Source organism: Topomyia yanbarensis, chromosome 3 (genome assembly GCF_030247195.1).
Source record: "Topomyia yanbarensis strain Yona2022 chromosome 3, ASM3024719v1, whole genome shotgun sequence".
NCBI classification, from domain to species: Eukaryota; Metazoa; Arthropoda; class Insecta; order Diptera; family Culicidae; genus Topomyia; species Topomyia yanbarensis.
In genome coordinates this window covers 68,130,332-68,157,378 of record NC_080672.1, presented here as the reverse complement: position 1 = coordinate 68,157,378, position 27,047 = coordinate 68,130,332, and the positions used below count along the sequence as shown (strand labels likewise).

The 27,047-nt window shown below is 36.5% G+C and overlaps 2 protein-coding genes and 1 long non-coding RNA gene across 3 annotated transcripts in view; 1 reads left to right on the top strand and 2 right to left on the bottom strand.

Moving 5' to 3' along the window:
* Nucleotides 1–27,047, top strand: part of LOC131689042 (proline-rich protein 36-like) — a 62,374-nt gene that overhangs the window by 23,726 nt on the left and 11,601 nt on the right. The gene's annotated exons all lie outside the window — the stretch shown is intronic.
* LOC131689041 (peptide transporter family 1) lies at nt 568–16,357 on the bottom strand. Its single transcript, XM_058973790.1, has 6 exons — nt 16,142–16,357; nt 3,037–3,083; nt 2,882–2,960; nt 2,236–2,822; nt 1,186–2,172; nt 568–1,120 (listed from the first exon to the last, which is right to left on the bottom strand). The coding sequence occupies exons 1-6, from the start codon at nt 16,164–16,166 to the stop codon at nt 695–697; spliced, it is 2,151 nt and encodes a 716-aa protein (XP_058829773.1). The 5' UTR covers nt 16,167–16,357; the 3' UTR covers nt 568–694.
* On the bottom strand, nt 22,558–23,215 carry LOC131689043 (uncharacterized). Its single transcript, XR_009305335.1, has 2 exons — nt 22,818–23,215; nt 22,558–22,759 (listed from the first exon to the last, which is right to left on the bottom strand). It is a non-coding gene; the product is annotated as an uncharacterized LOC131689043 (long non-coding RNA).

Here is a 27,047-nt window from a genome sequence, read left to right as displayed (position 1 = left end):
CATTTCCCCCCATTTTTGCATTTCATCTATTGTAGACCGATTAGTGAACGAAGTGGTGCGGCATTTTCCTCAATAGCCTCAAAATAGACGAATGACCATACAAGCATCGTAGTCTAATCAACATAAAGAAAAATCTACCGCAACCCAATCTAACGAATTGCAGCAGACAACTACAGACTTATAATTTACAGTGGAAATTTCCAATCGCCAGCGTGACAAACTGTACCGCGAACCAGGATATAATTTATTCCACAGAGAGTGAATGGCGCAAATATCGCAAGAATGCACGGTTTTGGCCGACTGAAACAAGTCCGCAATAGCAATCCGATTATCAAAACAAACATCCGATAAACAGGAAATATCGGTTCGGTTGCTTCTTCGGGGCGGAAGACGTAACGAGAAGCGAGGCGCAGGCGTAACAAGTTTTAGAAACAATCGCTAAGAACAAGAAATGAAAGATGAAGTAAAAAATAACGTAATTCCTTCGAAGTCGTGATGTGAACTGTTTTTTATAAAGTAGTCTTTTTGGTAAGAAGTGATATAGATACATACAATAAAACAAATCGGTTAAATTTTCCAATCATTATTTTACAAGGATGAACTTTTACATATGTATACTTATAACAACTGCGGCTGCACAACAGCACAATCTAAAAAAACATTTATCTACATGGTAGTTGTCATTTCCTGGCAATTATTCACTCTTGGTGTAGGTCGGATTTTCCAATCCGCGCTCCTCCTTCTGGTCTTCGATGGGCAGGGTCGTGTTAGCGTCATCATCGTCGTACTTTTTCAGCGGAATCGGTTTGTAGTAGTAGGCGAGCACGGCAAACAGCCCCATGTCGACGATCATCAGCACAGCAAACAGCAAAAACTCCCACTTCTGGGCATCGAAGATCCTAGCTTCGGCCACAATGACCACGATTAGATTACCGATGGCGACCGTTAGTTGCCAGCAGCCTTGCAGGACAGATTTCATACTCTCCGGTGCTTGCGTAAAGGAGAACTCCAGACCGGTGATCGAGTACATGACCTCACCCAGCGTTAGCACAACGTACTGCGGAACCAGCCATAGCATGTTGATCGAGTTTGGATCGGTAACGGTGATGACGTTGGCCGTCTGTTGAAAATAAATTAAAACATGTTTTTTCTAACCTTCAACATCTTTTTAAATAAAATACTCACGATATTAGTTTCGTCCTCTGTCAGGATGAACGTGTAAACGCCTCCAAGTCGCATTGTGTACTTGAAAATGGGTTTATCGTCGACCATTATCTCATATTCCGAAGGAAAAGATTCTATAATATCATTGTAGTAAGTACTATTCTTATGTCTATCGAATGAATTCGAGGGATCCAAGTCTTTGAACACGAATGTCCGATCGACTGCAGTGTTTCCGAGAACTCGGAACACCGGGTAACCTTTGGAGGATTTTTCGGTGTTGTCTAGGTAGCGCAGCAAATTCACCGTTCCGCCACGGTTGTTGACAAAGTAGGAAATTTGTTCCCGTTCGTTCAGCTGGAATTGTCCGCTTAGTGGCACATTGCATCCCGCGCCGGGAGAGTTCGAAGACATTGAGTAAGTGAATGATTTTTCACCTTGAACACCAACGTATTTTTCTTCGAATGATCCCATCGCTTCCAATACGAAATTGGCATGATCGGGAATGTTGGTTTGTACGTTGTATACGCAGTTCATTCCGTTGAAGATGCGAAGTTGTGATTCGCCGCCTTGGGGCATCACGGCGTAAGTGTGTTCCAGTTGAATCTCCACGATCATGGAGATGAAGAATGCTACACCGCCTAGAATTCCACCGAGAGTAAGCTTCTGTAGTGGGCGTCGAATCCCGATTAAAGACAACAGTGGGTAGAAGGCGACTTCGTACAATGGAATGAAGACCAGGATCAACAGCGGATTGAGAACCTGCATCTGATCGGGTTTGATTGTCCAAGAACCGAGATCACCGTCCATTCTGGTTGCCTGGAAAGTCCAGCGGGAGCCCTGTTGATCGAATAGCGCCCAAAAGACCGGAAGCGGAATGTACAGTCGCAAAACGTTCATTAAAATCTTGGTTTCATCTACTAGCTGTTGTCCCCAGCGCTTCTCCGAATAATCCAGCCAGTGCTCGCGAGGATTCACTGATTTCTCCTTGGATCGGGTACGGATTGCAGTCTGTAATTCGGTTATAATTGCAATGGTGTATTATAGAAAACAATATCAGCGAAGGACACTCACCCAAATACACTTGGATACCTTAACGAACATGTTACCCGCCGGATCGGTGAGTTTGTACAGTGGCTTTCCGATCAGGAAGATGGCAATCGATACCACCATCAAAATAGCGGGAACTCCGAAGGCCAAAGAGAAACAGTCATCTTCGCTGTAGCACTTGACATCCTCACGAAGAATCGGAGTAAGCATAGTGGATATGAACGAACCCAAATTGATGGCGAAGTAGAACATCGAGAAAAAGATTGCCAAATACCGTGCCTGTTCGGGCATTTGGAACTGTTCTCCACCGAAAGCAGCCACACACGGTTTAATACCACCGGAACCGACAGCGATCAGCAGCAGACCGATGATGGTCATAGCCTGGGCATTGACATCGAGCGTTGGGATAGCACCTATCGAGATCAGTGTACTGCCGCATACGTACACGATGGATAGGGACCAGATCGTTCGGAATCGACCGAGCCAACTGTCCGATATGATCGCACCGAAAATACACATAAAGTAGACCAAGGTTGTGAACGAATGATACATAACCGTTGCCGTATCATCATCATAATCCAGCTTTCGAGTGAGGTACAGCACCAAGATAGCTGTGAATGTTAGTTCGAAATAGGTAACTTGTAAAACCGAATATTATAAAGCTACTTACTTCGCATGCCATAGTAGTTGAAGCGTTCGCAGAACTCATTGCTGATAATGAATGGGATAGAGCGCGGGTACTTCAGTTTCTGTGGATATTAACCAATACTTGTTGAAATTATACTTGATTTTCGTAATCTATCGATGTTACTCTGATATACGTACCTTGGGCTCTCCTTCGACATCCGCTACATCGCCATTCGGTGGGACATCTGTAAAGATTGTAACAAATAAACAAAATTAGATGTGTTGGATCGACTGATATTGCAAATCTAAACAATAAGATACGGGCTTATCGCTTTTGCATCCGGTACGTCACAATATCTGGGTGTGCGCAATTGTAACTGCAATTATACCTTTCTGCTGAAAATTTTCTAATTTTTAATCGAATACCCTCTAAACTTTATATCAAGCGAGAGTATGATATCAGTTCGATGATTTATTATGAATATTTAAGGCTGAACTTAACCAGGTAATTCATAACCCAAATTGCTACCAAAAGGGGTGGTTTGAGATTATTAGTTTCAATCTGAAGCATAAACTGGTTCCAAATTACCCATAAAACTGTGATGGACATCATTTTAGTTGAGTCACTTCGACATATAATGTACATTGCGCAAAAAATTATGTACCGTTACTTTTATTATGACTGTGGTGGTCATTCATGTCAAAATAATTGAAGTTCAGCGAAAAAATTCGAATCCTTCAGTTTCATACTGCTGTGGTTGATTTTAATCGGCGCTAGATCCGTCCGTCTATTCACAAAATGGGGCTTGTGTTAAAGGTGAAATTGTGGCTTCAGCGGGTTGGCCAGAGAAGCATTGTTTTTTAGACAATTCTATCATCGATGAATATGTGTGCTAAATTTACGAGCTGAGTTCCGAACATGATCGGAACGTATGAGATCGGAGTCAAACACGAGCAATGGTGGACGTCAGAATAACGGCACTACGCACAGTGGCGGGAAGCCGGAAAAGGCTAAAAAATCATGAAAGTTGTTGTACTTTGCAAGGCCCTTCTTTTCGTTTAAATGGAAGCTGGGGTGGTTCTAATTTTAGAAAGATCTAAAATTGAACTGTTTAACCATTCGAGATAAAGCTTGATTGTATTCAATGAACTTGTAGAACAACGCATTTTAGACAACTTTGCTGAAGACAGGCAAGCTATTTGTCTCACTTTTCATTGCACGACAAATCTAAATGTAAGCTGTAGAGTGTTTCAGTTTAAAAATCTGATTTATTTATGTAGGGCAAAGTGCCTATTTGCACCATACTAAGCAGGGTGCCTCACTAATTCATTAATTTCTCGGCCTACAATCAATGGAATGCGAAAAAATTTACATCAACTGCTTTGCTTCGTTATTAAGAACCAATATAATAACACAAATGCGCTGAAAACAGTGAAATTCTCGCATTTGAACGCAACGAAAACTCGAATCGAGTGCCCCTATTGCGCTACCATTTGACTCAATGCGTTGCACAAAGATGGCAGACACTCTAACCAACGGCTTCAAATGGGTAAGGTGATAATAGAAACATGGCGAAAATGGGCTCAACACCCTATATAACTTTTGTAGTTTTATTTTACGCTGAAGTGACCTTTCAATAACTAGTAGATCATTTGCTCATGTACATGACCTGCTAAACTATTTTTAGTATCAAAGTTATGATACTATGCTATATTTCACCCTAAGGAGGAAAATTTGGTAAAAACCAAAATTTCTCACGAGGGTGAAAATTTGTTTGTTAAAAACCAGTCTTTGTACAGGAGGGCACAAATCCTTATTTCATACTATGTTGCGTTTCGGCTTCGCCTCATCAGAAATTGACACTAACACATTGTCGGAATAGATTAGCGCCGGCTTGACGCAAATCCCTTAAAACTAAAACACACTATGTGTTTCAATCAAACGACTGATCAAACGTGCCCTCCTGTACAAAGACTGGTTTTTACCAACAAATTTTCACCCTAGTGAGAAATTTTGGTTTTTACCAAATTTTCCTCCTTAGGGTGAAATATAGCATAGTGCTTTAGCATAGGCCTGCAAAGCCAAGACAAGTTTCGGCTTCACTTGTGTCTCATCGGCATAAACAGAACTTCTGCTCGAACGGGACATCACGTTTGATCAGTCGTTTGATTGAAACACATAGTGTGTTTTAGTTTTAAGGGATTTGCGTCAAGCCGGCGCTAATCTATTCCGACAATGTGTTAGTGTCGGTTTCTGATGAGGCGAAGCCGAAACGCAACATAGTATGAAAGTTATGATAATTTTTTCATAAAAAATAAAACTTGTTCAAATATTAATCTTCGATTGGGACACTTAACATTAAGTACACAAAAAACCGTTATTCTTGAGTAAAAATCAAAATTTTGGCAAATTGAACGATTATGAATTCAGAAACCTCGTATTCATGAAACTATTTGTATTTTCAAAAAACATGTTTGCGTCAAAAATACACATGCATTTACATTCCACTGTTTGATTGATTTACTGTGATTTTTCCCTGGACATATTTAGTTTTTATTTTGATTCTTGTTCATAATTTGAGGATATACTTTATTCAAACCAGTGGTTTGTATAAAGTATATCAACTAAGAGAACGGACATTTAACGATGTTCATTATTTCAGGGGCTTTTTCGCGATTTTCGTATTTTCTCATCACGTTGCCATGATATTTAAATTCGTTTACTATCGGATTTTTATGGCAGTGTAGCGCGATTTAAGTTCAGAATTTCATTACCATATTCACGATTTTCGTAATTTATTCTCACGTTATCCTCATATTTTGTTCACAAGTTTTGTATCCGATTTTTCAGGCAGAGTAGTGCGGCTATATTTTAAAGATCTTATTCACGCTTTCCGTAATTTCTGTTCACGTTATCGTCATATTTTAGTAACAAGTAAAATGATTTGCGTTCATGATTTTGTCACAAAATTTTGATTTTTTTCTGTCACGAGTAGTGTGATTTATGTTCATGATTTCAGGACCTTGGTCGCGATTTTTGTAATCTGTATGTACTTTATCATGATATATTATTCATGAGCCCTCGAATTTGATACGTGGAGTAATGCGACTTATGTTCATGTTTGATTACTGTAGATTTTTTACTCGGAGCAACGTGACAATATGAACAGTACCATATAAGTGTAACTGATTCGTAATAGCTTGTTTTGTGAACTATATCACGAACAGCACTTGTAGCTCTATAGTGTATTTTTAGTGCTCAGCGCAGTTTTCGTTTGCTGTCCGAACATCACACTGAACCCTATCAAATAAATAAAGATGTGCGAGGCCCTAATTGTTCTCTTGTATCTGATGCTAGCATCTATTACTAATCACTGGGCGTAACTATGTGCTCTTTCATTAAAAAAAAAAACAAATTCCGTGTAATAGTTCACGTAGAAATTTCATAACCATGTGCAGAGTTGCATGAAATTGAAAATTATTAGGGATATCTTTTAAATATCACAAATACTCAAGATAGATCACGAATCATGCTTTAGGAAACATAAACCAGCTCACGAATACAATATTTTGTGATTTTGTGAACTATTTCACGTGCCCCAATGGTCAGGCATGACTATTATAGTAGGAACTATGAACCAGTTCACGTTTTCATGAATAAGATTTCTAAGATTTCATGCTTTTGTGAACTATTTCACGAGCACGAATGGTCAGTCGTGTACATTACACTAGGAATGATGGACCAGTTCTCGAATACATGAACAATATTTCTTGCACGCTTGGCGAGTTGTGACTAAGAAATTATGAACTAGTTCGAATACATGAGAACCTTCACGAAGATCCGACAGAAAATCTTTAAAATCGTGACCGCCCATCTTAGAATCCGATGAAACTTTACACGTTTCACCGGTATGGAAAACTAAACATTTTCCACAGTCAATATGATTATTTTGACTCAAGAGCAATTTTTTAAAAGGGCTCGAAAGTTTCTACATGTAGCATATTCGAGAAAAAAATGTTTTTTTACCGTGTTTTATGCAACTACAACTATCCGAGAACGAGTTACAGGGAATGAACATTGCTGCATGGAAAAAATATACACTGAAAAAAATGTTGTCAATTTTTAAAAAACCAAAATTTATATTAAAAATTTAAATTGCAAAAAAACGATTTTTTTTAAATTTTTTATATTTTGTCAACAAAAACCTAAAGAGAAAACATTTCAAATGTGATTGCATGATGGAGAACTTATCAGTAAAAAAGTTTTTCTAACGGTATCTTTATACATGTTTTTAAATTTCATGCACATACAAAACTATGAATATGATTTTTTGTGTCATTTCAAATCAAACTGCATTTAACAAAAATCTTCCTAAATGTGGTAGTTGTGGATATATTTGGAATTTCGCTCCAACAAAAAAAATAAATCGTGAAATTATGCCCTGTTTGAAAGTTATTCGCGCTTTTTGTTTATCATGAACTATCAATAGTCAACTGTTTATCATTTCAAATATGTAAGTGTTTTTGGATCATAGAGAATCTATCACTAAAAGAATTCCTTATTTCTTTTCGAATATGCTACATGAAGAAACATTTATGCCCTTTTAAAAAATTGTTCTTGAGTTAAAACAATCTTTTTGACTGGAAAATGTTCAGTCTTCTATACCGGTGAAACGTGTAAAGTTTCATCGGAATCTAAGATGCTCGATTACGATCAGGGCCGGCGGAACACTTTTTTCCCTAGTGGGTAGTAAGATTCGGAGTGATTTCTCCCCGTACTGACAAAAGTTCAGCTATGGAGTGTGTAAGTGAAAATTAAAATTTCCTGATAATATCTGGTGGCTATTTGGAAACACCCTTTGTTAACAGGGCTGTATGTCTGCCGGCTCAACGAAATTGTGTTTGTTGAATACAAATACTACAAATGTTCCACAGCTAAGTACCAATCACGCCATTCTTTTAAATTTAGTTGCATTAATTTTCCGTTCCCTGCTATAGAACCTTCCTTTCGCGGGTATTGAAGCCCGCATGATAGTGTTGACTAATGGGACGGTAGTGGAGGCCATTTTGAATGTTTCTCCGATGGCAAAAATAATGACGATAAGTCTCATTTTCGATGCTAATTATATCTAATATAACCGGCCCCTGGATGGTCTACTTCCGGACCAAAGACAAGCCATTTAACATCATCGATATATCGTGTGATCTAACTAAACAACACTCGACCGTGTACGATAAAATATTTTGTCTACGTACCCGTCCGGGAAGTAGAGATTGATGGTGTAGTCTCCGAGAAGGGCCTTAATTGCGAAATAAGGATTGCTGCTTCCAGATCCCTGTGCTTCAGTCAGCGAAAATAAAGCAATTGCGTTCAACAAAAATCGAGGAGTGAAAGAAAACTTATTTCCCATCAGCTTCATTTCAAGCCTTTCGCCGGATTTGTTCTTCTAAAATTTATTCTTTTGGAAGGGGCTCGTCTATTTTTTCGCCTTTTTATACTGTGGGGCATGGACTGCCGTCGTTGCAAACAACGAGCCTATTGTAGAAATAAAGCGCGATGTGGAAAATGTCGCTTGTTAAATCCGAATCATATACAAAGATTTATTGATATTGTTTCCATATACATTTCACCTTAGCTGGTTCTAGAAGACTTCAACTCCAACGCTATGCCATGGGGTTGTCTTCATTCTGATAACCGATCTATCTTACTGAGTGATATTCGCTAAAACTTGATTAAAATTTAAAAACGTGGTTATTGGCACCGGTTCGTCAACAGATTAACGAGAGAATAAATATTTCGTCTGTCAGCTGGGCCCTACGCTGTATACTCGATTCGGCCTTTGATTGGAATACATGGGACTAAGAATCTTTTATCGGCGACAACAGCATTCAACGTAGATTCACATTCAAATTCACAGACGTTTCGCGATCAAAACATAATAATGTAAATAAACGTAATATTTGTTCTTTAAATGCACAAATTTATCTGACAGCAAAGATACTCGCGCTAAGCATTCTCCTCAGAAAACTTATGGTTTTATACGACCACGTCCACATCGTTACAGTAGGCGCTTCGACCGATGGAGCATGGAAAGCACTTCTCATTTTCTTGGAGAAAATATGGGTGCTCCTAGATTTTTTATGTTAAAATCGTTATTAGTTTGAGTTCTTTCGCATTGTTCTATTCCGGGCAATGAGAAAAGTGCCACTTAGATTGGAATGGAAATGAGAAGGCGGACACTTAGGCATTGGAAGGAAATATTTGTTAAAGGTCGCACAGCTTTAATGAATTTTTTAGTATTTCTTGTCAGAGGACGTTCAAAATTGGCAAATTTCGATGGATAATGGAAGTTTAGGAATCCCAAAGGCATCAACCAACCTTAGTTAAAAAGGAGGGATGAAAGTCGTGAATTCCTTCCGGTGGCAATCATTATACATTAAATGCGCATCTCCAGCGTATTGGGGTGGTGGAGAGTATTCTCTGCGCTTGCGATGAACGCTATCGCGACGTTAAATATGTTGTCGGGTCGTGCGCCTAGTGGTCTATACACCAAAAAAATCTGAATTCTACCGTTGAGGTAATTCCAAATTTGCCACAATTTAACAACACCGTAATTGACGAAATATAACCGTGTTTTGTTTAATTATACATGAAAGATGTACGTTCTAGGTGCAGTGCCATAAAATAACACTCCTCCCCATTTTAAATAAACGTCATATGTGGAGTAAAATTACGTGACTCGCAAAATTCAACATGTTAAATTAAAATCAAACGTAAAGTTATGCAATTTTTAATGCTCGTATATGTCATGGTCAGGAGACGTAAATTTACACGATTTTTTATGTGTGTAGCGCCAGATCTCCGGTAAACGAATCCCTTCGACCTGATTCTAGTCCAAGATGTGTTGGCTATCCTCCAATTTTATTTATATCTTCTCTTTTGGTTGACTTGCTAAACAGCTACCTGCAAATGTGATCCCAAAAGTTCCCAGCGGATCCAAGGAGGCCAGTCGGCGATCCGGTTTATGATGTCCTGATAGTGATTTTCCGTTTGCTACAAAGATACAAGTTTAATTTTTTTTATCCCCCCTTTCCTCGCTGTCTCTGCTACTGATGTTGGAATCAACAATCTTTTGCTATCCTTATAAAAAGTCTACTGATTGTCTAGTTATTGTTTCTCCTTGTTCCAATTTTTAATCAAATGATTGTTAATGTTACAACATTACAAATTGTCTATATTGTCCTTAAAATATTTCTAACTGCATCCCATAGTCTGAATAAAATTGCATTAATATTATTAGTCTATCGATCTGAAATCCTTGTATCAAGGCGTAGATGTGTCAAAATGTATTCCCATGAGTATAAATATAAAAAATAATTCCAAATTTCAAACAAATCCCAAATATTATCCCATATTCTCAAAAAAAATTTTGAAGCAGAGAAATTTGTATCTGAATAAAAAATACACACACATACGTGGTTAATCTTAGGTTTTTGTTTGTTCCAAACTTTCGAGTGGGTAATTCCCCCCTCGGCAATTTTCGTGTGGGTAGTACTACCCATACTACCCACGCATTCCGCCGGGCCTGATTACGATTTTCGGACGGATCCCCGTGGAATTCCTCGAGAAGGAAGCGTTGCATTCATTATGTTTGTTCCATACTGCGATCAGCAAAGCGTGGAACAAACACTACGAAATGAGCGCTTTCTTCTCGACGTTTTTCTTTGAGATTTGTGGGGGGGGGGGGGGGGAATTAACAAAACACTTTTCTATATTTACTAAAATACATATTTGATTCATCCAAGTAGTGAGACACTTCTTATATTACTAACCTTGTTTTTTTTTCAATATTTTGACAAAAAAAATGCTAAAAACACACAACTAGGAACGGGAACAAAGTACTAAAATGAATAAAATTGAGAAATTGAATAAAATAAATAAGATAAATAAAAGAAATAAAAGAAATGGAATCAACAAAATATATAAAATGCACAAAAATTAAAACAATAAAATTTACAAAATAAGTGAAATTAATTATATAAATACCAACCTAATGAATAAAACGTATTAAATGAACGAAATAAAACGAATGAAATTTATCAATTGTAAAAAATAAATAAAATACATAAAATGTTTTGAAAGAATAAAATAAATACTTCGAGTATATGAATAAATAAAATAATATAAATTGAATGAACTAAAGATTAATTTAAGAAAATGAGGATAATAAACAAAATGAAAAAAAAATAAAATATGACAAATAGAGTAAATAAAATAAATAGAATAGAACGCTATCAATAACAAAAATGAAATGATTAAAATCTATACATAAAAAAAAATATTTAAAATGCTTAAAGTAAACAAAATAAGCAGAATAAATATAGTAATTAGAATACATGGAAAACATGAATAAAATAAAATAAATTAAATGAATGAAATGAACAAGTTGAATGAAATGAATGAAATAAAAAAATTAACCAAAAAATGGAAACATAAATAAAAAGTATAAATAAACAAAATCAATAAAATGAATAAAAGGTAAAAAATAAACTAAATGTAAAAATAGCAAAAAATAAATAGAATAAACAAACGAAAATTAAAAACATGAACAAAATAAAATAAATAGAATAAATAGACTGGTGTTTCCATTCCATTATTTTCTGGTTTCTCCTTTTCATTTTACTTTCTCAGTGGCGTAAATTTACATTCTATTCAATGTAGTCTCTGAAACTTACAATGAAAAGTTTTATTGAATAGAACTGGCTTTAAGCAAATTTCTCAGGCTCCGTTTTATATCTCGATATACGGCATTCATGTAGTCGTCATATTTTCAACAAAGTTGTATAAAATAACTTAGCAACAACTTTGTTGAAGACACCAAGTCTCTTGCTATTTTTGCAGAATCAATTCCCCTTAATCCCTTCAAGGAGATTTAATCACCAAAATTATTATATCAAAAGATGCACTTTTTGTTATACTTCTTTGAGGCTAAGTATAAAAAAGTTGAGGCTTCAAAGTTGATGGTTTCGGAATGATGTGATCTTGACCGTTAGAAAAGTTTCCGAACACTTGCTCCACTTTAAAAGTGCACTTTGTATTTGCATTCTTTGACTTTGACTTCATTGACTTCATAGTTTTGTTTGTGAACTTTCAATTATTTATCAAACTTACATGAAATATAAGCATTTTCGAAAAATAAACAATTTTCATCAATACCTCCCCCCCCCACACCAAATTTCTGACACCCTACTGCAATTTCTTATATGCTGGTGAAGTTCTCTTGGCGTTTCAACTCAATAGTAGGACCGTATTACTTAGTACTAGAAGTAATCCTAGATGGAAGGTATATCCGAGTACAAGTAATGTGATTCACGTTCTATATCTCTTATATGAATACACTTTACTTAAAAAAAGAGTGAATTAGTGCTGGTTGCTCAATGCGATCTTTATCCGATACCGGTACCAATTTCCGATGAAAATTGCTCTTTTGATTAGATGTTAGATGGGTCATACCACGGGAGATAACGGAGAGCATAGCTTACGATTTTTTTCCGCTATATGAACATAAATGTCGGTTGCTAAGCATTGCGTTTATCCGTATCACGTTATGTGAAGATACTTCATGACCTCATGCTGCTTCCAAAACGGATTCAAAAGACAAATGCTCCTTCAATATCAAGAAACATAAGCTTGATTTCTTTTGCGAACAAGCCTTTTCAAAGTTATTGACAACTTTGTTTAAAAGGCTGGTAGAAGACTGTCCCCGTTGATATGCATGTTGGATTGCATGTAGCGGATACTCGCGCAAGCTAACATCCCGAATGTAATGGTCGATCAAACGTTCCACTGATTTGAGAAGAAAGGAGGTCAGACTGATCGGTCGGAAGGTTTTTGCCTCCTCACCTTTGGGAGCGGAGTTTACAAATATTTCCTGCCACGATAATGGTATGTATCATGTTGCAAAATTACAAGTATAAACTACTTTCAAGATATGCTTGAACTGTTCATATTCTTTTTTCGGAGAAGAACTTGAAAGATTCCATTTTTCCCGGAGACTTATATGGTAAAGTTAACTCTGTGCTTCAACTTAATTATACGATCGTATTAATTTGTAGAAGACGTAGTTCTAAATGAAAGGTCTATTCGAGTACGAGTAGTGTGCTTCATGTTCTACTTCGCTTATGTCGATGTCTGAAACGGACTGGTTTTGATGTAATAAATGAAAAAAATTTCTGCGTCGTAGCCTGAAAAGTGTCAAGTTTTGAACTCACATATTAGACTAGTAAACAAACATGATAGGATTCGGTATTCCAAGGCTCGAAACACAAATGCGTCAAAAATCAGACCGGAAAACGATGCTTTCTGCTAATCCAACTGCTTCCACATGAACTGTAGGTAATATGAGCTTTATATCCTTACGAACTAAATGTTCTGCAGCAACCTTTAGCGTGTAAAAGCATTTTTGATTTACCACGCACCCTTATTCTCTGCTACACAGAAAAATAAAATAACCCAAATAATAAATTCTTTTTACGTAAATTTAGGTACTTACAAGTTTTGCGTATTATTCGCACTAGGAAAATTCAAAAAGCTCATTCAATGAGTCGTGATTTTTACCCTAGTCAAATGTAAACTAGCTTTAACACGATTTATCTAAATTTTTCGACAAACATATGATTAGGGCGAATAAGCCAACGGTCAAGATTCGCTTTGAAGGAAGTTCCGGGCAAACATTATTGGAAGATCACAGCTCTCTATTACCAACATCTGTGATTGTCGAGTAACAGTTTGGTTGGAATTCTCACTCAAAATGAATTTTAACTGTTGGCTTATGCGCTCTTATATTTGCCGAGATTTACTTTATTCAACGATACCTCCAAATTTTAACTTTACGCTTGTCCGGACATGCCGTAGACTCAGGTGATTCGCATTTCTAATGCCAAAAGACCTTAACTCCTACGGTAGTAGACAAAGGGTTAAACTTTCTCCCTTCAACTCCTTGCTCTCCCTTGAGTACTAGTGGCTCTTAATATTGAAAAATATACTTCACCTTCCAGTCCCTTGCTAATTAAATGCCGTAACAACAGTTGACAAATTGACTCGATAGGTCGTTAACAAAAAATGGTTATCAAAAAAATGGTAAAAATAGTAATTAGTAAGAAATGTTTACTTTTTACCCATTTTTTTCGTTTGAGGGAAATATAGCATAGCACAGATTTAAATGTACTATCACTGTTCCCAACCGTAAATCATAAGATGAATAAACATTCGAAACAAGACAGTAAGCAATAAGACAATTGAGTTAAAAATATGGACGAACACGACATTACTGAAGAAATTGTACTGAATGATGTACTTCAATTATCAGGCAATATTGAAAATGTTTCATCACTGTGAAAATAAGATCAGCACACGTAACCGTAAGGATACTATCCTTCCGGTTGTAGAAATTCCTTACCATAGTGATAGCAGCAATTCCTTACCATAGTGGTAGACTTATGACAATCTAACCTTCATAGGTACAGAGAGTAGTTTGAGGATAATGAGTATTTAAATGGTATGATGATAAATTATGGTATAGGGCCGGCTAAAATCAATTCCACCAGAAAAGGGAATCCAGGTTTCAAATGATATTATAAGCACCTTTTGCTTCATGTTTTTGAAATCTGATTAAAGCAAGTACGCGGTGCTAATTCGTATAGTCTTACAACATTTATCGCTATATAACATGGCAAATAAACAATTAGAATAAAAAATAAAACTAATAGTACGAACTTTTAAGAAAATTATTGGCTTTTAATTCACACTAATTTGAATACAAAACCAAAATTACATGAGCTAATTTTCCATTGAGCAAATATTTGAACCACACCCCATACCATTGTAGTCATCGGAACTACTATAAAGATCTAATTTTAGTATCTTATCTTTGGGATCCGAAGTCCGGATTTTGAGATATTTTAACCCCTATTATCAACTGTCCGTACTCCGCTTGTACCCAATCAAGTTAGTCCACATTTCAAATATTAAAACACGGATATCGCAATCGGAAAATCAGAGCTGTTGATCCAGATGCAAAGTGCAATACAAACATTTTATACCAGAGTTGCTCCGAACACCTTCTCGCAGCCGTATCTATCGTCTAATTGCCAGAATTCTCAATCTACCACGACCAAATTGCCTATCCGACGTTTCTTATCTAATCAGTCGAAGCTGGAATTTACAGGATTAGAGCGCGTAAGGTGTCATAATTGTGTCAATTGTTTAACGCGAATGAACCGAATTGCCCATTCAAAGATACGGAGAAAGAGTACTAATGATTTACACTTTATGGCTAATTGTGGGCGTATCGGGGGTATCGGCTATTGAAAAGTGTGCTGCTAATTTATCATCGATGCCCTAGCTTATCATTACTGAACTGCGTACATGAGACAAAAGAAACGGGATCAGTTGCGCCGCGGAGACGATTGTTATAGTGAATGGTGGAAGTGTCGAGCTGCGGGGTGGTTTTGATACTAGAATCGACAGAATGATCGATGGTTGCATGAATTGCTAACTTTGTTTGTGTTGGGTTTTAATCCGTCGCACTGAAGGTTGAATTTGCTAGAGTTTGAGGAGTTTGCTTCATGAGTTTGAGGTACATATAACCTAGATAAGTAGACGCATTAAAATATTATATGTCTAATCGAAGACTCAGTTGACTACTTTTATCACACCACGATTCTTATTTTTAGCTAAAACTGCTTAGATCATTCCCACAAAGCGGGGAATTTGCAGTTCTCTCAATGAGTCAATTATTTTAATTCGCTTTGTCATAGGCTAACAGAATACGGAATTCGTGTGAAGCGAAGCAAAGCCATTGTACGACATTCGGTTGTGGAACCTGGTCTTCTGTTTCGACATATTTCGCAGTCGATTGTTAGTGTACAGGACATAAAATGGTTAGTGTTACGGTCCTATTTTCACTAAGAATCTTTGCTGATTGGGACTTTCACTTTAACTACGTAAATCGAAAACATTTCAAAATTATGCCTAATGAACCTAGTCATGTAATCTGTAATAGTGTGATCCAAAATGAATCGTTCGATACCTATCTAAGAACTTAAAGAAACAAGTGAGCACTTGGGTGGCGATCGATTGTTCTCTCACAACAAACGATGTCAACATTTAGTTAAACAATTCTTCGTTATATATACTCGGTTTGGGTTCCACTCTCTCAGCTACTCTCAGTGCAATTTGTTGATACCTTCAACCACTAAGCAATCTACCACAATCTAACTTACGCACAGGTACAACACAAACCTCCTGTTTTCGTTTCCTCCGTCATGTTGTTTAAGTAGATCTGCTGTATATATTCTAGCTAAGAATCACTAACACCATTTCCCGCCACACACCGAAGATCTACTAAGTTCGACAGCAGACCAGTGATAAATCTACCGGGGATTTTTTTTTCCACTACGTTGATCGCGTTCCACCTGCCTGTGCAGCCGCCGGATGACTGAAGGCAAGCGAACGGTTTTACCTGGTTAAAAATTATCATCACTTTAGTTACGTCTCCGTGGTTTCAGCAAACACATCAATTCATCAGACGATAAGAACTTTATGAACTTGTGGGAAAACGAACGTGACGGCAACGATAACGGTACTGTCGATTGCCGTGCGTGTCCTGCCACCTAAATCACACTGCCGCTCTAGACTACCTCCGGAGACCGCTATTCGGTTTCGATGACCAACAGAGAGGATCAATGGAAATGAATTTCCCACCGTGCTGAGCGTTTCGGTTAATGCGCGTCGCATTTGATTTTCCGAACGTTTGTGGATGGATCGGATTGAATTTTCGTTTGATGTTGCTGTCATTCTTTATTGATAATACAATACACATTCGAAAAACTGCAAGGGACAGCCAAATGGGGTTGTACGAACTGTTAACGTAGAAGTACTCCTATATGTTTAGAACATTTTGATTATATTATTAATTAATTTGTTAGTATATGTATTTGTATGCATAATAGAATGACAAAAAAAAATTTATCCCATTCCTATCCCGATTCCTAGTCCCACCAGGAGTGCTTGCTCCAAATTTGAAGTAAATTGGTAAATTTGCATGAGATTTTTCGAAAATTTACATGGAGAAAAACGACTAAATTGTCTTTTCACCGCTAGGGGACACTGCATGCATGAAATTATAACAGCAAATGAAAATTGGAAATATAATTTAATTAGCTACAACTTTGTCGAAGACTAAAGATAAATCTGTTTGTTAGAGGAAGTTGTTAAGCTTCCAACGAAGTGATGTCTGAGTCAGTTTGGCATGGGACCTAACAGCGCATTGGTATGTACCAGCACACCATTCTCACAAACTATATTATGTGTTAGGTTAAGTTTAGCTCAATAGTATGTTTAGAGGATTTATAGCATATAACACGAATTTAGTTTAGTTCCACGGGTTACCACATAAAGCGCTCCAACATTAACTTTTCAACGGAGAGAGATAGAAATTATGTGTCTTCTACAAAGTTGTAGAACAGGCATTTTTCAGTAATGCTTCTGAACTTGTCCACATTCTATCTCTCTTCCTTGAAAAGATAGTGGTAGCGCTCTCAGACTCTCTGACTCGGTCAGAGATGGAACCAAAATTTTACAACCAAAACATGACTCGTATCATATATCAAAATTCTTCTAAGTATACTATGCAGCTCAATGAGGAATTCCATGAGAAACCGGTCGACCGCAAAATATGACCATCGTTGATTCGAACGAAACTTTGCAGTTGTGTTCGGTTTATGAAATTCCATGATTTTCTCTGCTTATTGCAACATTTTGATACAAGAGCAATTTGTCAAAAGGGCGTAGACGTTTCTAAGTACATTAATTTCATTTTTTTGTTCAATTACTATATGTTATACAGCGAAACTATCTGAAAACGAGTTACAGGGAATAAACACTTCTGTACGAAAAAATATACACTGAAAAAAATGTTGTGTCATCGTTCACAAAAATTAAAATGTTAACATAATTTTAAATTGCAAAAAACATTTTCTATACTTTGTCAACAAAAGGCTAAAGAAAAAGCAAACATTTTGAATGTGATTGCACGATTAAGAACTTATTGGTAAAAAAGTATTTTTTTAAACTTTATACATGTCAATTTTGGGCAATTTTTGCGTTACGTAATTTATGAATGGTCCCTAATGGGATTACCATAATCATTTCAGAACTTCTGAAACAATGATTCTAAAATTCATCTAATTTGTCTAATTTTGTTCATTTACCTGATTTAAATCATTTTTGTCTTCAATTTCATTCCAAATACTCAATTTTTCAGTTTATAAGTTTCATGGGTTTTATTATTTTGTTTATTTTATGTGTTTTGAGTTGGACTAATTTAATATTTATGATCATTTCATTTTAATCATTTATTTCATTCAGTTTGATCTGATTAATCATTTCATGCATTTATCATATTTTATTCACTGTTTTCATATTATGCATTTTATCCATTTTTGTAGTTCATGCAATTTATTCAGTTTCTTCATTTTATTATTCTGGCACATTTTTTTCATTCATTTAATTAAATTAAATTTTTCACAATTTAATTTATTACATTGATCCGAAAACTTTTCTAATATCGTTTAATTTTTCATTTTGACAATTAAATTTTTTTAATTCTGTTTTTGTCTTCTATTTATGCAAAAATCAATTATTCTATTCATTTTATTGATTTTAATAATTTTATCCATATTATTTTACTTATTTTATATATTTTATTCATTTCGTTTATTTTTTCTTATTTAATTTAATTTTATCAATATCATTAATTTCATTCGTTTTATTCATTTTACTATTTTTAATAATTGTATCATTCCAATCATTTAGTTAATTTTTTGTTTAATTTATTTATTCAATTCATTCATTTAATTGATTTTAGTATTTTTATTCATTTCATTCATATTCATAATTGTAGGGGAGACCGGGGCTGGTTGGCCGAATTTTGCTTTCGGAATTTCTGTACTCATTCTGGTTAGACTTTTTGAAAACCGGTTTGCGCTGTCATGAAGATACAACCCTTGAGCACATATGTAATTTTTTTCATTCATGATAAAAAATCAGGGAAAAAGTTATTAGTAAACAAATGCGGAAAGAAAAATCGGTGAACCAACCCCAGGGCTGGGGTAGGTTGACCGATTTTGGTAAAATAAGTTAAACACGTCAAATGTATCAGTGGAAAACTTTTAATTAAAAAACATCTTTTTTTCGTATATGGGTAAGGAAAATAAAATCCTCTCTTCACTGGTTAGTATTTTTAACTTTTTTGGACTTAGTTTTGGCAACTTTAGTGAAATTTCTACCAGCCCTCGCTGATTTTTTCCTCCGCCAGCGTACGCTTACGTTTGATTTCATTTTTCCGCTCCTGCAATACTGCTTTTATTGGGGAATCGGTCAAAATTTGAGTCGATCGGCTATTACGACCTTGCCACTTCTTCGAATCAGATCGTGCACTCGCCTTGGGGTCTGACGTCTTCAGAGAGGCTTACATCTGCAGCAGATTCTATGCTAATGGACGAGTTTTGTTCGGAGTTGACAAACCAGCCCTGCACAGAACTCGGCCAACCTAACCCAATGTATATTTTCGAGAACAATCACTATTTACACAAACAAATATAAGGTTACACTAGTAACCGTTATACCATTTTGTTGGGTTTTGAATACCCTTTCCAGCGGTACCAAATTATTGGAAATCGGATGTAAATCGATTCGCATTACACATATTATTTTTCAGAAACAGAAATTTACTCACCAGTGCCGAATAAAGAATAAACGTGCTCATGTACAAACGACACCACCTAAAATTACGTCGATACATTGGTGACCTAATACCCCACCAAAATCACTGTAGATGTCGCTACTGCGCATAATTGCCTTTTCATAAAAGGCACTTGGCCAACCTGCCCCTTCAGCCAACCAGCCCCGGTCACCCCTAATAATTTTAACGATTTTATTATTTTTTTTAATCAAAATCATATAATAAATTTTATTGATATAATAAATTCAATTAATTTGATTAATTTTATTCAATTAATGAGTTTAATTAATTTGATTCAATAAATTAATTTAATTCATTAAATTATTTTAATTAATCTTAGCCATTTAATTAATTTAATGCAATTTATTCATTTAATTCATTTTATTCTTTCTTTCAGTTCATTCATTTTATTCTGTATTTTTGATTTATTACTATTAATGGAGTAGACTGGGGTCAAATAGGCCAGTTTTTTGGCGAGCTCGCGCGATGGTATTTTTAGACTGATTTTGAGGTTATACATTTGACAACGTTTTGGCAATAATGATTTTATGCCAGGCTAAATATTTTTCGATCTAAATCCAATCAGGCGAAGGTACTTTTTTCGATGTTTTTAAAGTCTGGAGGTACGATAGGTCACTTTATTCGAGATTAAATAAAACAATGTAAACGCCTAGAAAATCAGTGATTAAACTTTTTTTAAAGAGTATGTATACTGCAGATTATTTAAAAATTAATAACGCAAATAATAAATGCAATCCATTGACTTCATTCATCATGATTAAATCATGATACTGCGGAAGGAAATGTTGAAAAAACATGTTTTTCGGCCGCTGCGTCCGGCATTGTACTTGCGAACGACTTCTTCAGTGTCCTCGTCGTTCTCAGTGTGTGGAATTGAAGTTGTGCATTCCGGCTCATGTGGTTGCTTAGCTGTGCGACGATCACGTTAACGCTTCGGGGCATTTTTTTATTCCTTTTTCTTCTCTTTTTCGGTTATGTTTTTTTCGATTGTCTACTTCAACAACACTTTAAATTATTATATTGTTAACTCACGCAATATATCCGACGCGCTTTCATTGATGACGAGCACTTTCCTTTCACACGAGCACGTAATGTTTCCAACGGAACCTTGAATTGTTTAGAGGCTGATCGAATACTAGCGTCATCTTGAACAGCTGAAATTACGTTCTTTGTGTTCTCTTCATTTCGTTCTGGCATTTTTCGCACGAAATTACGCACAATTTTTCTGTCAAAATAATTCAAATTTGCATTATAGTAGTGACCTATAGTGTCCCCAAACTGCTGACCTATTGTGCCTCCAAGTGTATGTTTCATGTTGATGTCCGTATTTTTTTAAAAGACAAAAATATCGAAAAACCAACACATAAGTCGAGTTCTGAGTATTCATTTTTAAGTAATAAAAAACTCACTTGACATTATTTTACATTGATTAAATTGCTGTACTGAGGATGAAAGACAGTGCGTTTTCGCAGAACAATACGCGAAAACATAAACGATGCCGTAACTAATACAGCTGATCCACGGTAACACCTGAAATGACAGTAGTCAGCGATGTTCTCACCTATGTATCTAAATCACGCAACACGAGCGACCTCTACAATGTAATAGCAAAGATAAAGCATTATACCTATTGTAGCCCCATACCTAATTGACCCCATTGTACTCTAATTCTGTTCAGTCATTTGTTTTATTAATTTTATTCATTTTTTTTTTAATTTTTTCTATTAATTTAGTAATTTTTTCAACCTTTCTAATTTTTTATTTAATGGGCGGAACTAATTTGATTTAAATTAATCATTCTACTCATTTGATTAATTCGATACCTTCTTTTGCTTAACTAATCTGTTTATACGAGGTTTCATTTGTGCAGGACTCGAAACTATGTTCATTCCACCATTACTTAGCTGCCTACTTTCCATGAGTTCTGCAAATTAATGAGTAATACAATAGTGATATATGTAAGAAATGTCTCATCTCACTACTGAGTGGATTAAGTCGGTTTTTAAGAGTGATATTACACCAAGTCACTCATACAGATTTGTTTCTAAATTGTGTGCCCCATTCACTTACAAGCTAGCGGGAGCCGCCAACGAGCAAACTGTGTACTCCAAAGTCTCAATTAAAAATCCCTGAAAATGTTTGTTTATTGACATTATCACTGCAATTGACTCGATTACGTCGCAGCAAAAAACAACCTCTTCACAGTAGTCCAAAAGTGTACAGATGATGGAATTTTAAACTGCACTAAAGTAATCTTTGAAGAAATTTCAGTATTGTAACAACTGCTTATATTTCGACAGGCAGTCGCATTCTAGTTACATAAAAATGTATCAAAAATAGGTCCTTTATTCCAAAGAACTTCTTCAAAAACATCATGCTGCTAATATTCAAAATTTTAGCGCAACGTAAAAAGCGCCATTGTTTGCCCTTTGGAACCACTGTGCACTGTAGTCCTGAAGCTCCGACAACATTGAATTGGCTAAATCCGGTTGAATACTTGAAACTTGGAGTGCTTTTATTACTTGTTCGAGTGGACTTTTGTATCTCTGTAATATGAAAAAGTAAAAGGTAGTAGTACATAGTAGTTGTTTAGTGATGATATTGCGAATCTTTTTGTAGAATTTACGTTTAGTTTTTCAGTTACACTTTACTAGGTTGTGTGTCGAATCATGCGTCTAGTATGAGCTGCATCAGTGTGAGTCCAATGGTGAGAAATCGTAAAATCGAACGCAAAATTTCTCATTAATATTAAATTGTTAACTGTTTATTCAGTCTCAAATAGGGACACACGTCTTGACGACTTCTTCTAGTGAACAGACATCGAAGAAATCGGCACGACGCTACGTCTACAAAATACTTATTTATGCAAGTCAATAAATACCACTTGATAAAATTAAATTGATTTCATTTCTACAATTTTTATTTATTCTTAGCATTCCACCAAACCGAATATCAAATTTCTATTGCGTCTTGAAGATCGCTTATTGCTACGGGGAAGACTACTGAGTCGATTGATTCAACCACATTTTATCGTCATCAATCCAACCTATTGTTCTACACACGTCTAATCCTTCCAATCCGGGGGTATTTTACACCTGCCATTGAAAAGTCAATTGTAGACAAGTTATCTTATCATATTTAATGTACGATTACCTCCTCCAAACTCCGGTAGCTAGATAGTCATGTGCACACATTCATCCGAACTTCGACCGGTTACAATGCAATCAGTCTGTCTGTGGCAGAACGATTTCTTTTTCCGTCTTTTAAAATTCCTTCATTTCAAATAACCGTAAATTTAACGGTGCTGTTAGATAACTTTTTTGATGTAATTGCTGTGGTTTCATACTTTCAGCGATCCAAATATATATGCAGTATGAACGTTCTATGATGTTGATGTTAGTCTCTAAGTCGAGTTAAAAATCACGCCGAAAATAACACAATGCACTCTATAATCTCCGCAGCTGGCCTACAGGTTGACCGATCATCAAACTGTTTATGTATCCATCTGTGTATTCACAGCTAACGAAACAAAATAGACGCGACCATTTGTACTAGTTCACAGCGATTACAGGCTGATTGATTGCTAACCACAAACAGGTTAAGATTAGTATTTAAAAGGGGGATCGACCGCAGGATTGTGACGCAGTGGCGTAGTATGAAATGTGACTTAGAGGGTGGAATGGAGTGTCATAAAAATATTTTTATTGCAGAACAGAAAATCTATTCCCATTTCTAGACGATCCCATTTTAAATTCTCATGTGAATAGCTATATTTCTCCTAGGTGGAAAAAGGTTTCAGGCAAACTTTTTTTTCTCCACTAAGGAGAAAATTGTTTAAAACCACATTTGCGCGTTAAAGGCATAAATTCTATAACTAAATTACCCAGTCAACATTTTTATTCACTTAATTAAATTGCAGTTTAATTTACCGTACTCTTATACGATGATAATTGGTTGTATATAATGCGCAGATTCCGACTGTGTGAATAAAAGTGGAGGCCATATACGTATAAAATCGGTATTTTGGTACATGCAATATACGATGTATTTTGTATTCGGCAGAAACATTATACTATCATCTATGCTTTGATTTTGAATTTGCATGTAATTAGTTATATAATCGTATTTACATGCCTACACGGTTTATGAATCCTATAACGTAATGAGTTACATTACGCATTAGACGCAAAAAGTTTATTTTTTAATGAATAATTAAAATAAAAACCTGTTTTAATCCACCTAGAAGTGCAATTGTGCCTTTCTCATTTCTACAAACTATGATTTAATAACTGGTTCGCACAATATAACATTATGGAAATGTCATTCATTCTTATTACACTTGGTAAGTATATATAAGAGCACCTTTTTGCATCGGAGTTTTCTATGTGATCGCACTCCACAACCCGTAACTCCGGAGCCGGAAGTCGGATGGAGGTGGAATTTAATATCAGTTTCCGGGGACGCAACACCTTTCATTTGAGACTAAGTTGATCAAATCGGTCTAGCCATTTTCGAGAAACCAATATAACCGTTATTCTGAATTTGGATGCTTCCGGATCCGTCGATGGTGGTCAGTGTTGCCAAAGAGGCTTTGAATGACTGTTGGTGACCTAGATCTACAAATTCAACAGTTGTGTTTACGTTTTGGAAAAAATTTCACCTTTTTACATTCATCACAGAATTCGTTAGAATCGGGATTTGCTGCGTGATCGTAATTCAGGAACCAGAACTCGGATCCACACAAAATTCAACAGCAGCTGATGGACCTTTCATTTAAAATCAAGTTTGTCAAAATCAGTTCAGAAAATTCCGAGAAACCGATGTGGACAAATCAACAAATTTTGTTTTGTAACCATACTCTTCAACTCGTAATCCGGAACAAGATGTCGGTTGAAAATGAAATTCAATAGCAACCTATGGGAATATTATACCTTTCATTTGAATCTTAGTTTGTAAAAATCGGTTCAGCCATCTCCGAGAAACCGATGCGGACATTTTGTTAACAAATCCGCACATACATACATACATACATACATACACACATACATACACACATACATACACACAGATATTTTGCGATCTCGGCGAACTGACTCGAATGTTATATTAGACTCGGTCCTCCAGGCCTCGGTTAGAAAGTCGGTTTTTGGAGCAATTGCATAACCTTTCTATATGAGAAAGGCAAAAGAATAATATTTAATTAGCTTAATCAGCATGAGTTCAATGTTATCTTCATGTGTTTATATTTTGAAATGTTGGTGGAATGGGTTTGAAAGTGGAGAGAATGGGGGGTTAGTAGAGTGGGAGTGGAGGATGCGTCAGAAATCCTTTATCTTATTTCGGTATACGGGGTGGATGAAGGAAATGCGGGCGTGAGGGTGGTCCAAGGGGAGGGGAGTGATGAAGGAGGTAGGTGTAAGGGCAAGGCAAGGGGGGGAGGGGCGGCTAGGTAATACTCAACTGCATATTTTGCCTTCCATTTGAGACTTTGTTTGAGAAAATCTGTTCAGTCATCACCGAAGAACCGATGTGACTTTAATTGTGGAATATGCCCGGAATTTCGGACTTCCGGAATCGTTGATAGTGGACAATATATTCAAAGAATGTTTGATTGGCAATCAGTGATCTAGATTTGCGATTAGAAATAATTTGGTGACCATTTCAGTAGTTTTTAGCCTCTGAGGTATTACGATTGTACCGATTTATATGGGAAATTCCAGTGTATCCTTACTAACACCCCTGTAACTCCGGAAGCACGAGTCAGAACCAAATGAAATTCAGCAGTAGTCAACGGTATTACTGTATCTTTCATTTGAAATCATGTTTGTAAAAATCGGTAGAGAATTCGTTGGGGAATGGGTGTGACATTAGCTTAGGAACTTGGCGGGTTCCCCGGGGGCGTCATGAACCGTCATAGGTGGCCAATGTGGCCAAAGCTGCTTTTATTGATCATTAGTGATCCAGACCCGCAAACTAGAGTAATGTTACATCAATTTTAATATGTTTTACATCATTTTAACATCATGGTGGTACCAGTTTATATGGGAATTTGCTGTGTGACCGCACTCTTCAACCCGTAACTCCGGAACCGGAAGTCGGATCAATTAAAAATTCAATAGCAGCTTATGGGAGCGTTATACCTTTCAGATGAAACTAAGTTTGCGAAAATCGGTTCAGCCATCTCTGAGAAAATTGTGTGAGTTTAAATGACACACACACATACATACACACATACTCACACATACATACACACATACATACACACACACATACATACACACAGACATTTCCCCCCAGAAGTAATACCGAGAGGTAGTTCCTAGGAGGAATGATGGCGGAGCCCAATGGAGTTTAGTCGGTATTAATGGCTGGTCACCATTCGAGTCCGACACGCCCCCAGTGCACCCCGTGCGGTAGATTGGACCCTACCAATAGCACGTGTACTGGGCTAGGACATAAAGGTCTTCTCCATTGTAAAAAAAAAATACAGACATTTGCCGATCTCGACGAACTGAATCGAATGGTGTATGACACTCGGCCCTCCAAGCCTCGGTTAAAAAGTCGATTTTTACAGTGATTGCATAGCCTTTCTTTATATGAGAAAGGCAAAAACTATTTGATTTTTTTGTCATTTCCTGTGAGGCCGCCGACGACTACTCTCTGCTGGCTGATAGTAAAGTTGAAATTTTTGTTTTCAGAATACCAATTATTAAATTGCTTGTTACCAGTCTCGATCCTAAGATCTCCGTATCCGCAACCTAGCCTTTATGTATTTACCTATATAACCACCGCCGAACAGCATTTGCATAGACCATTCTCAGTGGGAATCAGGAATATATTGGCTCAAATGGCACGTTCCCCGTATGCAGTTGGGGATTTGTGCTTTTCCGTGTGTTTTCATCATTTCTTGAGCGGAAGGAAAGGGCAAGGAGGTGTGGGGAAGTGGAATTGGAAGGGTGGGAAAAGTAACGGCACAAAAACAAAAACAAACAGGAGGTAAGTTAAACTCACAAGTAGTTCAACTCGCCTGCGAGTAAGCCTAAAGCTATTTACCTCATTGGATAAGAAACTTTAGTATGTCTCTGAGTTTCAGTTGCATATCAGATGATATGAGGTTCCGTAGTCGTATTCACAAAGATCACATGAAAAAGACTCAGTGCGCTGATAGTTGCCATGTGATAATTGAGTTTGCAGTGGCCGGTTAAAGCCCTGGTCAGCATGCCGCAGTGGAGCTTCGAAAAATGTAGGAGATTTTTCGAAATCACTGGGCACGGTTGTTCTAGAAACGCCTTTGTTTGGCGACACGTTTGTAGATTTCTCCAATAATTGCGGTGCTCCGACGAAGCCCAGGGCCGTATTTTTTCCCTTATCCAACTTGTCGAA